The 16,817-nt window shown below is 54.9% G+C and overlaps 1 protein-coding gene across 1 annotated transcript; it reads right to left on the reverse strand.

Moving 5' to 3' along the window:
* Positions 1-6,592: 6,592 nt before the first annotated feature.
* Positions 6,593-13,142, reverse strand: TCF15 (transcription factor 15). Its single transcript, XM_047771413.1, has 2 exons — positions 12,551-13,142; positions 6,593-7,610 (listed from the first exon to the last, which is right to left on the reverse strand). Exons 1-2 carry the CDS (start codon positions 13,067-13,069, stop codon positions 7,536-7,538), a joined length of 594 nt encoding a protein of 197 aa, XP_047627369.1. The 5' UTR covers positions 13,070-13,142; the 3' UTR covers positions 6,593-7,535.
* Between the last annotated feature and the right edge of the window lie 3,675 nt (positions 13,143-16,817).

Consider the following 16,817-nt stretch of genomic DNA (forward strand, 5'->3'; position numbering starts at 1 on the left):
TAGCTGGCTGCACGATCTGGGGGAACAGTGAGGATGCTAACAGCCCCGGCCTTGTGGAGATGGGGAGGAGTAAGTGAGTTTTAGGGCTCGCACCATGCCCGACACAGATGTGGGGCTCTGCGAATTTTGCTGTTATTTTTTCCTCTCTCGGCAGAGGTGCACCTTGCTTTGACTACTTTGCAGAGCAGCTCTGGGCACTCAGAGGAGATGTGTCAGGGATGTTATATTCAGGGGAGACCCAGGGACCCACAGGTGCTCCATCATGCAAACATACAGGGGTGGCCCGGATAACTTTGCAGAACCTTTGACACTTGGCAAAGCCTTTTCTTGCCTCAGAGTCATCATCCTCACGTTTCCGCTACTCTCGCCCCCTCACACATCCCCATGTGCCTTGGAAGGACCTGTCATATTTTTACTATTTGTTCAGAGCCTGCTGCTCTGATAGACCACGGCCTCTGTGAGAGCAGGCACCACATCCATCTTATCCTCTGATGATCTCTAGAGCCTCACGTGGTCCACAGAACAGTTCAATACACGTTTGTTGACTGACTGACTGACAGGCTAAGCCATCCACCATAAATTGGTCTATGCTGTTAAACTCTCTTCTATGTCTCCTGCTGAGGGTTTTTTCCTTTTTATGGCCACACCTGCAGCATATGGGAGTTCCCAGGCTAGGGGTCAAATCAGAACTGCAGCTGCTGGCCTACACCACAGCCATAGCAACACGAGATCCGAGCTGCATCTGTGACTTACACTGCAGCTTGTGGCAATGCTGGATCCTTAACTCCCTGAGCAAGGCCAGGGGTCAAACCTGCATCCTCACGGACACTATGGTGGGTTCTTAACCCATTCAGCCACAACAGAAACTCCATCCTACTGAGTTTTACCTCCTTGCTGTGGCTGAGGCCATGGGATCTGGAGCCAGACCCTCTGGGTTCAAATCATGGCTATGCCATTGCTGGGCCGATGACCTTGAAACTGGTTTTCTAGTCTGTGAAATGGCAATGACAACAGTACCTACTTTCACGAGTTGTTGCAAGGTTAAGTGAGGCAGTTCTTGTAAGTCACCCAGAGCGGTGTCTCCGACTCTCATGCTTACTGCTGCTCTGGGTGGTGTCACCAGCAATGACAACAGGGACCAGGGCCATGGGGCTCTGGCTCATGTCTGACCTGCTGTGTCATAACACTGGGGATGCATCTTGTCTGCTCTGGGCCTTGGGGTCTCCACTGATACCTCAGGGGTTCTGAGGAGTTAGACTCTAGGCCCTTCTGTTTAAACCCTCCAAGAGCCCGTGGTTGAGCCTCTCCAGTTTTGGGAGAGTCAGCAATGCTGGGAGCCCATGCAAGATGTAGGTTCCTGGAGCCAAACACAGGCTCCAATTCCCTCGGTGCAGGCTGGGTCTGGGCAGGGCTGAGAAGGGGATGACCTTTTCTATCTTGTTCTGGAAGGCCAGGTTCAGTCAGACCCTTATAGGACTGGGCACGTACCTGCTGAGGCCACGTGGGCCAGCAGTTGAGAGCCCCGTGGGAGCTCTGCGGCCAGAGCACTAAGTTCAAATCAACTCGCTTACCAAGGGCCAAGTGGACGCCGGCAAGCTCTTTAACTTCCCGTGCCTTAGTTGCCTCATCTAGGAATGAAATGAAATGAAGCAATCACTTGCTGAAGAGGCTACATTAATTAATTTATGTATGTACTCATGTAAAGTGCATTGGCCAAGGCCTGACACATAGTAGGCCCTCGCAAAAGCCAGGCACTTTTCCAAGCCTGGAGGGTCTGGGTGTTCATAAAACACCAACTCATAGGGAGTTCTCATAGTGGCTCAGTGGGTTAGGAACCTGACAAGTATCCATGAGGATGCGGGTTCTATTCCTGGCCTCTCTCAGTGGATTAAGGATCCTGTGTTGCTGCGAGCTGTGGTGTAGGTCACAGATGTGGCTTGGATCCCACATTGCTGTGGCTGTGGCCGGCAGCTACAGATCCAACTTGACCCCTAGCCTGGAACTTCCATATGTCACAGGTGCAACCCTAAAAAAAAGAAAAGAAAAGAAAAGAGAAGAAAACACCCACTCCTAAGTTTTACCAGCCTTCTTTCCCTCACGGCTGGTCAGTCTCAGTGTACAGAGCCCTTCTGCTCTACTCTGTGAGGGCTATGCTGAGATAGGGAAAGAGCAAGGCCCAGAGGGAGGTAGACACCCACCCCGGGTCCCACAGGAGCAGTGGCCGAGCTAGACCAGGCGGGGTCTCCTGCCTTCCAGCCACTTCGTCCTCAGCACCTCCCCGATTTCCAGGCCCTGCTGGCCTACCCTCTGACCCTGGCCCCCTGGGAGCCTGATCCCAGGCCCGTGGGGTCTGCAAGTCTGGTCCGGATTAGACACGCTGAGAAGCAAACACTGCCCCCACCCCTCCAGCAGGCCGCCTGGCGGGACCCGAGCTCGCAGCTGCTGAGGCTCCCAGGGACATAAATCACGGTGGCAGGAGGCTCCAGCGCTGGGACCACCTTAGCCTCCTGAAGGGCACAGGGGCCTGAGGGTCATGGGCAGGGCTGCCTGGGTCCACTGGGGGTGTGTTCTGTCCTCCGCTGGGGCAGCTGAAGCAGGGCAGGTCAGAGGGGGCCGGGAGCCCATCTGGCAGGCCTCACATCCTAGCCGGCCAAGGTCTCGACTTTAACTTTTCGCTCTGCAATCATTTACAAACATGCAGACAAGTGACAAAAGCAGTGCAGGGAACTCCCACATACTCTTCCCCCGGATTCACCAAGTTTTCACTGCTTGCCCCATTTGTTTTAGCCGTCTCTCCCTCACACATAGGATTTGTTTCTGAGCCATTTGAGCATGTGTCCCCTACCTCGTGGTCCTCTACCCCTTAATACTTCGGGGTGTATTTCTGAAGCACAAGGGTATCCTCTTACATAATCAAACTCTTGGCAAATTCAGTTAAGTGTAACATTGATACACTACTTTAATCTGTTGTTCTTATTCTGATTTTGTCAACCACCCAGTAATGTCCTCTGCAGCATTAGCCCCCTGCAGGACAGGATTGAGCCCAGAGGCATGTTGCATTTGGCCGTCCAGGTCTAGATCTTTGAAACCAGGTCCACACGAGGTAAAACACGCAGTAGCAGGAGATGCAGACGCAGTTGAACGAAGATATTCAATGTTACATGGGTGTCCCATGGATTGGTGTTTTTGTAAATCCTCTCATCTTCTCACGATAATGCCTCCTACTTGTTATGGCATGTGGATGCTTAAGAGTTGACTTGCTATGGAGTTCCCATGTAGCTTAGCAGGTTAAGGATCTGGCATGGTCACTGCAGTTGTTCAGGTCTCTGCTGTGGCATGGGTTCGATCCCAGGCCTGGGCACATATTGTGGGGGTGGCAGGAAAAAAAAAAAAAGAGTTAACTTGCTAAAATTAGCACAACATTGGAAAGCAACTATACTTTGATAAAATAAATTTTTTTTTTCAAAAGAGTTAATTGCTAAATATGTCAGAGTTCTGGGAATTCTATTCCATGGTGTTTTTGGTTTTTTTAAATCAACTAGGAGCCTCATAAACTGGAAGTGCCCCGAGGCTAATGAGAGGAACTCAGTGTGGTGGAGGATCCTGGGCTGGAGGCAGCAACTTTGCTTTCTCAGCCCCGCTCACCTCACGTGCTGTGTTACTCTGGCCCATTGCTGCCCCCCCTCTGGGCTTCGGTTTCCCCATTCCCACTTGCAAGTGTGGAACTAGTGAAGAGAGCCCTGAGGGGCCAGTGGGAAGACCTGGGTTCCTGGCGGCCCCGCAGAGCTGGGGACTCCCTGAGGGACTTCAGGCAGGTGGCGTCCTCTATTCTGGCTCAGCTTCTCATTGTGAGATGATGGATGCCAAAATCCTTCTTGCGCTGATGCTTCTTGTGTCTAAGAAGGTTTGAGTAGAGGGTGCGACTGGATATTTAAGCCCCCCCTTCAGGGTCCCCAGTGGCCTGGCTAAAGTTGCTCATTCCACCTGCCTCAGCCCTGGGTTTCCTCTCCTTGGGCTCCTTTACTCCTCTGGCCCCAAGTGGGCCCTCACTCAGGCAGCCTGGAGAAGCCTGGCTGGGCTGGCCCATCCTGAAGGTGGGAAGTTTACGTGTTGGGGCAGGGATGTTAGGCAAATGGCCCCAGAGGTACTGGCCTACAGCTGTGCCTCTCCCGAGTCACGTGGGTGGGGCTGGCCTTGTAGCTCATAAGGGCTCTGAGACATTAACTGTCCATTACCCCAGGACCAGGCTCAGGGAAGACGGCAAGCATCGAAATGTGCAGAACGGAGCACTATGCAGCTTTGAAAAAGCATGAAGGGTCTCCAAGGTGTTAAGAGAAAAGTCCAAAAGCAGAACAGTGTGTAAAATGCTATCTCGTGCATGGAAGAAAAAGATAGATGTGATTTGCTGTTGTCTCAGACTATCCCTGTAGGAATCCCTAAGACTGTTTACCAGGACTGCCTCTGAGAACTGGAACTGAGTGGCTGGTCAGGGGGAAGGAGATTCATTGTCAGTTTCTTCTTTCTTGTGTCTTTTATTTTTCTCGTCTTTTTAGGGCCGCACCCGCGGCATATGGAGATTCCCAGGCTAGGTGTCTAATCGGAGCTGTAGCTGCTGACCTATACCACAGCCACAGGAATGCAGGATCCGAGCCATGTCTGCGACCTACACCACAGCTCATGGCAATGCCAGATCCTTAACCCACTGAGTGAGGCCAGGGATCGAACCCGCAGCCTCATGGTTCCTAGTTGGATTTTCCGCTAAGCCACAACGGGAACTCCCCTAGCTCTTATGTCTTTTGAACTGTGAACTCTGTAAATGCATTATCTACCTCAAAGGTAACAGAACTGATGGAACCCAGTATGAGGAGGTGTGCAAGAGGGGTTTCCAGGATGCTGCTAATTGCATTTCTTAATCTGCACGCTGGGTGCGCAGGTGTGTTCAGCCTGTGAAAGCACACTTCGCCTGTGCACTGTCCTGCACATGTTACACTCTGACAAAGTTTTAATTTAGTGTGCTGCAAGAGATTACTTAAGTGGATGTGTTTTACAAAAACTCCAAGATTATTACAGGAATAACTGGTTGTCTCTGGGATGGGTGATTACTAGGGTCTTATAGTATCAGCACATGTATTTAGTTTATACAATGAAAACCTAAGCAGAGAAACCTATAAATAGTTTTTCAGAACCAGGAATCAGTATAGAGCATTTCCCGAAGGACACACAGGAAACTGCTAACAGCAGTTGCCTTTGGGGAGGACCCTGAGGGAGGTGCAGACTTTACACCGCACACAACTGGATACAACTCGCGTCATTTACTCAGTGCGTAAATGGTCTATTAAACAAGGCAAAACAAATAGTTATTATTCTGTCCTAACCATTCTTGCTGGTTAGGGCTCAGGCCAGGGAGGACCAGAGGGGTTAAGCAACTTCTCCGAGGTTGCACAGCAAATCTGGTGGCAGAAGTGGGGCTCCAGCCCAGAGCACCCAAGTGTCTGCTCTGTCCCCACTCCCAGATTTCCTGCCATTGACAAGGCCACAGTCCTTTTCCTGTGGCTTTGGCATGGGCTGCCTGGACTGGGACCTGGGTAGGTTTGGGGAGCACAATATGCTTTCCTAATTAGCTCCTGAAGGGGGATTTTTTTGTTGATCTGCAAAATGGGCCACTTCAGGCTCAGTCTGAGGGTCAAATACAGGGGGTGACAGAGCGGAATGGATACAAGCCTGGATTCTGGAGCCAGGCTTCAGCTGGTAAACACTAAATAAAAATGTCTGTCAAGGAGTTCTTGTTGTGGCTCAGCGGTAACAAATCTGACTGGTATCCATGAGGATGCAGGTTCAATCTCTGGCCTCGCTCATTGGGTTAAGGATTCAGCATTGCATTGCCATGAGCTGGGGTGGCAAGTCACAGACACGACTTGGATCTGGTGTTGCTATGGCTGTGCCTGTGGCCAGCAGCTATAGCTCCAATTAGACTCCTAGCCTGGCAACTTCCATATGCTGTGGGTATGGCCCTAAAAAGACCAAAAAAAAAAAAAAAAAGTCTGTTAAAAAAATAAATGAAAAAAAGAGACATATGGATATACCTGGAGGAAAAGGTGGCTGCCTGGCTCTGCCACCTCTCCTGGGTCCTCTCCCTGCCTCCCCAGCTTCTTTGATCCTGGCGCCACAGGGACAGGGTCCCACAGAGGGAGCCCCAAACTCCTGGCTCTACTGATGATCTGTCTTTCCCCATTTCCCCTCTCAGGTAAGATGGGGAAACGCCAGCCCCCACCTCCCACAGCTGCTGGGAGAATAATCGGGATCACAGGGGCTGGCACCCCATCTGGGGCACATCCAGGGCAAGAAAGGGGCTCCCTTTGGGCTTTACAGGTGGGCAGACGTCATGCTGTCACCCCACCATGTGCCTTTTGGTGTCGTTGTTCCTTCAAATTATCTCAGCTACAACCAGGGTAAGAGTACCTCCTGTTAGCACACACTCATTTGCACACGTGGCAAACCACAGGCCTACCCAGCCCTGTCTGTAAGGACACGGATAAGGAACGGGTTAAAGTATGGTACATCCGCAAAACAGAATAGACGGCTACTACAGGAATGAAGATACCCTTTACCTTTATGTACTGACTTGGGATGACAGCCAAGCTAGATTAAAGGGGGAAAAATGCCAGGAGCAGAGAACGCAGGTACAATGTGCTACGGTGTGTGTAAAGAGTGGAAGGAAACACATATGGATATTTTTGTATTTGCTCGGTTTTTCACGGGGGATAGGGATGTCACAAAAAATCAGTGGCCGAGCCTGCATGCAGCGGGAGAACTGTGGCTGGACGACAGGAGGGAGAAAGACTTTTTACCACACACCCTCTTGTACCTTTTGAATTCTGAACCATGTGGATGAATATATTCCTTATTCAAAAATAAATAAAATTAAGATTTTTTTTTTTTTAACCAACCACACCAGACACCCAACAGTTGCTCAAGATGGTGAGGAAAGTTTGGTTATCTTGACTTCTTGAGAGGGGGGTCCCCTGTCTTCCCCCAGCCCCACCCCCTCCACGGCACAGGAGCATCTGTGACACCTGTGTCTCTTCCAGGGTCCAGCAGAGGGGCCACCTCTGACCGCTGATGTCCCCAGGCTCCTTCCTTCTTCAGCTGGCAACATGTTTTACTTAAAAATACCTTTTATTTTAAACCCATCAATTCTCTGTCTCACACACACACACCCACATCCACACTCACGTACAGATGTGCACACAACCTTTGTCACCAAGAGTCTTTGTTTTTCCAAAAGTTCTGCCTTGTCTCTGACCAGCCAGGGCTGGGGCCGGCTGGGTGGGTCCTCATAGCTCTCCAGGATGGGATGGAGATGTCCCAGGGGTCCTGCTCAGTGGGTCAGGGGCCCAGGCCATTGTCCTCCGGTCCCTACACGAAGAAGAGACCTGGGTTTGGCTCCTGGGGTCTTCTCCCCTGTTCTCCCAGTGGCTGGCCTCTCGCCTCCTTCTCAGGGTCCTGCTTGCAGCAAATGACTCAGGGGTCCAGGCTCATCTCCGTGGCACTCGAAGCGGGGCCACCCCCCTCACCTTCAAGCAGCTGCCCCCCAGGTCACGACGGCTACCCTGCAGGAAGGGAGAGAGAGGTAAGAGGGGGTTCGATCAGGTCACCACAAACACTGGAACTAACCTCCGCATCCAGCTATAGGGGACCTGATAGACAAATCAGTTAGCCCCACAATCAAGTTCTTGCAGCAGAAGGTAGAGGAAGCTCTGTATGGACTAACGGGGGTGATGTTGAGATAACACGTTTAAGGGCAAAAACGAGGACCGAGCGCGTGTTCCTGCGCTCTGAGATGTCCACGGAGAAGGGCGCATGCGGAGCCGCTGGTGGGCTTCCTCAGAGGAGAGGACTGTGATGAGGAGACAGGATGGGAGGCAGGTTTTTTACTCTATATACTTTTTTTACCTTTTTCATTTCTTCCCCACGTAATTTATTGCTTCAAAAAATCCAATACAGTTTAAGTCATACTATTTTACTCCAACTTTTTTCTCTTTTTTTTTGGCCACACTCGCAGCGTGTGGAAGCTCCCGGGCCGGGGAGTGAGCCCGCACCATTGCAGCGACCCAAGCTGCAGCAGTTATGATACCAGGTCCTTAACCCACTGTGCCACAAGGGAACTCCATACTATTTTACTCTAAAGGGCAGAACACCCCCTACAGTGGTTCTCTCACACCTGGCCTCCTCACAGACCTCGAAAGTGGATTCTGGAATTCTAGCCTCCCTGCTTTCTTTCAGGATGTTCCCTCTGCCAGGAATATGTTCTCTGGTCCTACTGTGGGAAGATCTCTTTATTCCTACAATTGTCTAGCATTCCTTGCCTTTCTGGGGCCATTTCGCCAGGATAAAGCCCAGAAGGGAAGATGGGGTTCCTCTTGTGTTCCCCCTTCAGGCTGGGCTCTCAGGTGAGAGGGTGGCCCTTTACCCTATAGCCCCAGTCCCAGCCCAGGGAACAGCTGCCAACCAGTGCTGCTTGGATCAGGTGCATCCACTAGAAGACGAGCTAATGGTGGCAGCTCCGGGAGGCACCTGTCCCTCATGCCACAGGGCAAGTCTCTACCCACTATTCTAAGGTCTGACACATGGGTTTCATCCTCACTGTAAGCCGGCAAGGTCAAAGACATTAGAGCACCCCGTCTTGTGCAGCCTCCCGCCTTGCATGACTGGTGAGAGGCACCCAGCCAGTTGGTAAAAGAGCTGGGCTAGAAATCCATGTTGTCCAACAGCCTGTCCTGTTTCCAGGACACAACGGTGTCTGAAATCCCACCATAAATGCTCCCCGCCCCCCACCCGAGCATGGCTAGGCGGTGATGGGACCGGCATTTTTCTCAGCCATCGAGGGAGAAATAGCCGACCATCTGGGAGCTCTGCCCCCTGCCCCCCCTCCGCTCCTGGGCCCAGGTTGGGGCAGATCCCATCCAGATGCGAGCCCAGCCTCCCTTGAGGCTCTCCAGGCCCAGGGACAGCGTGTTCATTCACAGGCAGGGCTATTTTGAGGGCTGAGGCCACAGTCCCAGCAGAGCCTGGGGCTTGGGCTTCTCAGACAAACTCTGGCAGCAGTGGCTGAGAAGGGCGGATGGGGGTGGCGGGGGATGGAGTGCTGAGGCTGGAGGACAGAAAACCAGCCTCCCACCTTGTCACTCTAAGTCGTCAGGGTCAGGGACAGCCACCTCTACCCCAAGTCTGGCAGTCATTGTGAGACCTGGGTCCCCTGCGAACCCTGGGACTGTTCACCTCCCCGAACCTCAGTTTCTTCATCTATGAAATGGGGACAAAAGGAGTCTACTTGCCACCCCAGGGGGCAGTCCAATGCAAGTGAAGCTGTGAAAGAGGCCTGTAAACTGCCAAAAGGACTTGAAGAGGCCCTGGCAAGGTACTCTTCTTTGTCCCAACGGCTCTGGCAAGCACTGTGGTTCAGGGGTGGTTGAGTCAAGTGGATCCAGGCTTCAATCCCTGCTCTGTCTTGGACTACCTGTTGGACCTCAGGCAAGGGAATTCAGGTCATGGAGCCTTGGTTTCCCACAGAGGGGAGTTACCGTGAGGATGACACAGGTGAAGAGCAGCAGAGCCCTCAGCCCGGGGTTAGAGACACAGTAAGTGTCCAACGAATGTTCACACATATTAGCACCAGCATCTTCTGGTGATGGTGCCTCCTGGACCCACTGCCCTCTGCGTGCGCCCAAGCTGGGTACTCCTATCCCTCTCCACCGCCCAGGAAAACATGGCAGAGGCAAGAACACCTTTTCCGCCTGCCCTCCCTGCCACCGAGGGCCATGTCTAACCCCTCCTTAAACGGAACGATGCTGCAGGGAGCTGTTTCCTTGGTGACTCCCAGCCCCAGACCAGCCACCCGGGAGGGAGGTGGTGGGTCAGAGGGAAGGGATAGGGTCTGGGGCCTTGGATCTCTCTGGTCCCCAAAGCTCAGAGGGAAGCCCCCCACCAGCTCCCCAACATGGCCAGTTTTATTCCAGTTGAGTCTTTGAGGGGCCAGAGGCGGCCAGGATCACCCCTTCCGCCTGTTCCCAGAGGAGCCTGTGGGCTTGAGAGCAGGGCTTCTGCAGCCAAATTTGGTTAGGTTCTAGGTCTCGCGGACAGATCCTAGGGAAGCAGCCAGACCCTGGCGAGGCCTTGTGATCAGTGGGATAGGCCCAAGACCGGCAGAGAAGCCCCCCAACCCAAGCCTACCTGCGGTGGGAATGGACCTGTGAGAGACACAACTTCTCCCTCAAGTCCGCTGTTACAGGCGCTCCCACAGTAACCTTTCCCACTCCCAATCAGGCAGGCCTGAGTTCAAATCTTGACTCCATCACGAGAGGGGTCTTTGAACCACTGACAGCATTGGTAAGCAGGCGGGGAGACCATTGCATCCTTCCCCAGCTCCTGGGGGGTTTCAGCGATAACACTTGGAGGGCGATTCATTCGAACAGGAGATCAGTGATCATCAATGCTGCTGACACTGCTGTCACTGGCCATCGTCGCCTCCCCTCTGTGCTGCCGCCTTCAACCTCTTCCCTTTTCTTCTCTGTGTCATGTTTTCTTTTTTCTTCCTTCTTTCCTTCCTTTCTCTCTTGCTTTTTAGGGCCGCACCCACGGCATATGGAGGTTCCCAGGCAGGGTTCCAATCAGAGCTGTAGCCGCCAGCCTACACCACAGCCACAGCATCGCAGGATCCGAGTCACATCTGCGACCTACACCACAGCTCACGGCACCGCTGGATCCTTAACCTACTGAGCAAGGCCAGGAATTGAACCCACATCCTCGTGGATACTGGTCGGGTTCATTACTGCTGAGCCACAATGGAAACTCCCCTCTGTGTCACGTTTTCTGACCCCAGCTCTTACTGTGCCCTGCTCCCAGAACGCCTTTTCTTCATCTGCCTCCCTTGTCCCCAAGCATCTATCAGGACTTTAGCCCCTGAGTCAGGGGCTTCCTCTGGCCCTGACAGTCCCTTTATGCCCCTGCCCCCACCCCATCAGACCCCAGCATCCCTGTCTGCACCTCCTGGTCCTGGCCCTGGCCCCGCACTGGGGGTTCCTGACTGTGGCGGATGGTGGCCTACGACCTCCACTGGGAGGGTCTCAGAGCCGACAAAAAGCAGCTGTTGAGTAGTTAAGGTTTGCTGAATTGAGTGAACAGGTGAAAGGCAGTCAAGGAGCATCACCGAGAGCCAGTCTTCCCTTCACACCCCAGGCTGGACACCAGCAGCTCTCCCCCCCACCCCGGTGCCCTGCAACCCCAGCTTCCCAGCCCAGCCTGGAGCAATGACCGGGGCCCACAGATGGGACTATCAGGGACCCTGGAGAGAGTTCAGGTCAGAGCTCTGACTTAGGGAAACTGAAGCAGCCATGGGGCTGAGAGGCCAGGATGGGAATCTGGTGAGCCAGAAGCAGGCAGTCTGAGGCCAGGACACAGAGGCCTCCAAGAATAGAGTGAAGAAGGGAGCTGGGGCAGTGGTGAGACTCAAAGACGGGGGACCCAGAGGCCTGACCCCAATCCCCCCACCCCTTCATTTTCCAAAAGGCCATGTAGGTCAGGGACTCTCAGCCTCAGTTTCTCCGGCTGTAAATGGTAGCTGCTGGAATCCAAAGCTGGCACAGACAAGCCTCCTCACTCTGCGAAAAGCCCAGGCCAGAAGGAGTAAAGGCTTGGGGGTGAAGCAGGCTCCTTGGGGGCTGGGCAGGAGGAGAATGAGCTTTCAGCCAGTAGCGCACCCACCCTCACCCCCAGCAACTGCTACCCAGCCCCCTCCATCCCCTACCAGCCCGGTTCTCATCCTTACATACAAAAGGTCCGGGAAGTTTACCTCCAGCTCTGCCCTGCTGGCTCAACAGTGCCCTTCCCCAACATTCCATCCCTTTAGGGGCTGGGTGTCCTCAGGGACCCCCCCTCCTTCACTCCTGCTGCTCATCAGCTGGGTACCCCCGGCTCTTGGTTGGGGGGCTGTGTATTCCCTTTTCTTTCCTGTCCTGACCTTGAGTCAATCAGAGGATGTGGGACAATTATTTTACTGTACCCGCAGCTCAGGGCAACACATACCAGCAAACCCAGAGTCTGCATTCTGGCTTCCCAACTGAATACATGTGGGTACCCCGCTAAGCCCCAGATTCTCACGAGTGATAAATCCAGCAGAACGACCTGCCTGATTGGGTTCTCCTGAAGGTAGAAAGAAAGAGGAGGAGGAACGCGCCAGGATGTCGAAGCTTTCAGTAAATGATGGTCTTTGTAATGATTCCTCAAACACACCTTCAGCTGGAGGAGGGGTTCCTCGATGAGCGCTCGCCATCCTCTCAATCACGCCCCAGCTCTGGGCTTCCCTGTGCCCCTTGTTTGGGGGCCCTTAAGTGAGCGGTTCTGTTTCGCACCGAACCCTGGGCTTGGAAGACCGCACCGCTGACGACTCCACGTCGTCCCCCCGCCCCTTCGCTGGGGTTTCGCCCCTCTTTGGCTCCCTAAGCGGCCCGTTCCCTGACCCCGAAGCCGCAGTGCTGGAGGGCCGCGTACTCACCCCCTTGCGCTGGTTGCTGAGGCAGAAGGTGCAGATGGAGCGTGGCTGGCGGCCGCCGTCGGGGGCGGCGGGGACCGCGCTCTTGGCACTGCCAGCCGCACGGAAGCACGGCTGCCCGTCGTCGGCCGCGTCGCCCAGCAGCAGCACGTTGGCCAGATGCGCGATGTAGCTGGACGCCAGGCGCAGCGTCTCGATCTTGGACAGCTTGCGGTCCACCGGTTCGGTGGGGATGAGCGTGCGCAGCGCCGTGAAGGCCGTGTTCACGCTCTGCGTGCGGTCCCGCTCCCGCGCGTTGGCCGCCTGCCGCTGTCGCACCACCACCACCGGGCCCGCGCCGCCGCTCGCCCGCCGCCCGCCCCCGGGGCCCGGGCCGCGCCGCGCCGCCTCCAGGCCCTCGCAGCAGCCGAACGACTGGTCGGAGGCGTCGCTCTCGCTGCGGTTCTCCTCGTCCTCGCTCAGCAGCCTCACGTCCGGGTACAACACGTGCGCGCCGACGGGGCGCAGTAGCGCGAACGCCATGGGCGCCCGGCCGCGTCCAGCGATGCGCTGAGTCCCAGCGTTGGCCGCGCCCCGCCGTGCGCTCCCGCGCGCTCCCACGGCCCCTTTGGCCGCCGCCTTATAGCCGAGGGAGGGGCCAGTCCCGGGGCCGCCCCAGTCGGGGCGGAGGGCTCCGTCCCGGCCAATGGGAAGGCCCCCGCCGCGCGCGGGCCAATGGTGACGCGCCCGCCACCCCCGTTCCCTCAGGTTGAAAGAGGCCCGCGAGCCGGTGGCCCGCCCTGAAGGCTCCTGGTCCCCGCGGACGAGCAGAGCAAACGCCAGGGGGTGGGCTCTGCCCAGATCCGGACCCCTTATCCTCAGCTTAGACCACAGGGGGACTGCGGGCCAGTCCCTTCTTCTCCCTTGCCTTGAGTTTGCTCGTTCGGAAAGAGGATTCTAAGAGAAACAAGCTTGTTTTTTTTGGTGGTGGTGTCCACGGAGAAGTGTTGGAGAAACACTATCATCTTTCCAAATAAGGACTCAATAGTGTCACATCCCTGACATAAACTTAAAACAAGGAGTCCCCGTCGTCGCACAGTGGAAACGAATCTGACTAGGAACCATGAGGTTGCAGGTTTGATCCCTGGTCTCATTCAGTGGGTTAAGGATCCGGCGTTGCCGTGAGCTGTGGTGTAGGTTGCAGATGCAGCTGGAATCTGGGGTTGCTGTGGCTCTGGCGTAGGCGGGCAGCTACAGCTCCGATTAGACCCTTAGCCTGGGAACCTCCGTATGCCAGGGTGCGGCCCTGAAAAGACAAAACAAACAAAACAAAACACACACACACACACACACACACACACACACACACACACACACACACACACTGCCAGTGGCTCCATTCATTCAACAAATATTTATTGAGTCGCTGCTAGACGAGGCATGATTTTAGGTGAGAATAGAGATGTGAACACAACAAAACATTTGCCTTCCCATGGTTGACATTTTGGTTGAGGTCCTACCATCAAAATGGTTGTGTCAGACAGAGGTGGTACTTTGCTGATCTTTACTGTGCCAGGCTGAAGTTGTGGGAAAGCACCCACCATTTACAGCTAAGAGAGCTCTGGACTTCAGGGTGAGTGAGGACACTGGGCGCCACTGTTCCTCTTCACTATCACCCCTGTCTTGTCTGCACCCCAATAAAATGCAAGCCTCTCTCCCTCACTCCTCACAAAGCCATCCTGGACTGCTGCAGCCTCCCTGGCTCCAAAGCCACACCGTCCCTTTCCTGGTGCTTGAAATGCCAACAACCCACACCCCCAAAAGCCGAGGGGGGAGAATGGGGGGAACTGCCTTCCCTCATTGCCTGACTTCCTCATGGAAAACTTGGATTGTTCAGCCTGACATCTGACATGTCCTCAGAGGCACTGGGAAGAGTTACTGAGCTGATGAAGGCTGCCGGGGTCCCCATGTTCCCCATGCCCCCTTCCCAGCTCCATCCTGGGGACCAGCCAAGCCTGTCTTCACTTGGCCTTGAAAATAACTTTCTCTTCAGCCCAAATGGCAGCCAGCCTGTGCAGCAGAGAGAGCACAGGGAGTGGAGTGGGAAGGTTTCGAGGTGCATTTGGGCCCCATCTTCCTCCTGGGCGTCCGTTCTCTTGACCGTGCCTCCCCGCTTGGCCATGCTGCGCTTTCCTGTCTTCCCGGATCCAGGCCAGAATAGGGGGGAGGCGGGGAGCCAGAGGGTTTCCCTTGGCTGCTGGGAGAGCCGTCCCTGACATCCTCGGCCGTCTGGGAAAGGGTGTTGCCACACCTGGCTGTCCCCCCACCCCCCCTCACTTGACCGTGACCCCAGCCAGGCTGGGCTTTGGGGAGGAGGAGAAGGAGCCTGAGCAGCCCCCTCCCTGCAGGGCCAGCCCCACACGCAGCCCCAGGCCAGGCTGCTGCTTCCTGAGCCGATGAATTATTACCGGGAGATTTCCTTCCCTGTCTGCGCCTCCTCACAGGGGCTCCGGCTCCCTTCACTTTCACTTTTCCCCCTCTTCTCCCCCTCTCTTCTGCTCTGGACCCTCAGGCGGCTTGAAATTCCTCTGTCCAGCCCCCTCCCCTTCCAGCACAACCCAGAGGAGCCAAATAGGGCGTGAACGGGCCCGGAAGGTGGGGAGGGCCTTCCTTGGAAGACATGTTCATTCATTCACTCCTCGGGCAGCTTTTGACACGGGGGACCCTGGGAGTAAAATAAAACCATGAATGAGACGCCAGGCCTTCTGCAGCCCAGAGGGGAAGGCGAGCTGTAAACAAAGAATTCCAGGACAATGTGGACGGTGCAAGCCAGGGCCTGGCATCAGAGAGACCCGGTTCCGGCCCCAAGGTTAGCTGCCTCTTGGAGTCCCAGCTTCCTGCTCTGAAAACGGAGCAGCAGTAACAGTACTACTCCTAGAGGTGAGGATGGTTCCCTGAGTTTATGCCAATAAAGCCAGGGCCTGGCATACAGGGCGCATGGCACCTGAGGGTGTCCCCCACCGCCCAGGAGCACCCTGCCTGGGAAGGGATGGAGCAGCTTGGACTCTGTCCTAGGCCTTGTCCCTGGGAGCGGAGAGGGGGCTCAGGTCACATTCTCAGCCCACCCACGCCAGACCTTCAGCCCCTCCCCTCCTCTGTTGCACACCCTGCTCCAGCCACGCGGGCCTCTTCCTGGAGCCCACTTCTGCCTGGTACCCACTGTCCCCAGAATTCCCACAGCTCATTCCCTTCTTTCCTTCCCATCTTCCCCCAAATCTCATCTCCTCCGGGAGGCCTTCCCTGATCACTGGGACTTAAGCAGCAATTGCCCCTTCTACCCCCAGCATCCCTCTTTCCCCTGCTTTACTTCTTTCCAGAATTTTTTTTTTTTTTGTCTTTTTGCCATTTCTTGGGCCACTCCCGCGGCATATGGAAGTTCCCAGCCTAGGAGTCGAATTGGAGCTGTAGCCTTGGGCCTACACCAGGGCCACAGCAACGCGGGATCTGAGCCACGTCTGCGACCTACACCACAGCTCACGGCAACACCGGATCCATAACCCACTGAGCAAGGGCAGGGATCGAACCCGCAACCTCATGGTTCCTAGTCGGATTCGTTAACCACTGTGCCACGACGGAAACTCCCAGAGAATTTTTTTTTTTATTTTTAAGGCCACACGCGTGGCATATGGAGGTCCCCAGCCTGGGAGTCGAATCAGAGCGGCAGCTGCCGGCCCATGCCATAGCCACAGCAACTGGGATCCAAGCTGTGTCTGCTACCGACACCAGAGCTCATGGCAACACCGGATCCCTGTCCCACTGGCCAAGGCCAGGGATCAAATCAGAACCCTCAGGAATACTAGTTGGATTCGTTCCCGCTGCGCCACCAAGGGAACCCCTCTTTCCAGAGTATTTATCATTGCTTTCATTCATTCATTTAGTCAATCATCCACAAATGTTCGTTGACTACCTACTATGTGCCAGGCACAATTCCGAGTACCGGGAATACAGCAGTAAACATGGCTACGTATTTATCTGTCTGCCAGCTGCCGTCTCTCTCCACGAGAACATAAGCTTCTTGGGGAAGGGACCTTGTATTTTGCTCATCTCACTTGCTCCTCATCACAACCTTCTGGGGTACGTATTGCTATTCCCATTTTACAGATGAAGAAACTGAGGCTCCGGGAGGGAAAAGGGACTATCCTGAGGTCACACAGGGGCCAGCAGAGGAGCTCCGCTCAGTCTTCCCCAGCCACGTGGCCTCTCCGGCAGCCTAGAGGCATGTGAAGGCTGA

Source organism: Phacochoerus africanus, chromosome 3, assembly GCF_016906955.1.
Source record: "Phacochoerus africanus isolate WHEZ1 chromosome 3, ROS_Pafr_v1, whole genome shotgun sequence".
NCBI lineage: Eukaryota > Metazoa > Chordata > Mammalia > Artiodactyla > Suidae > Phacochoerus > Phacochoerus africanus.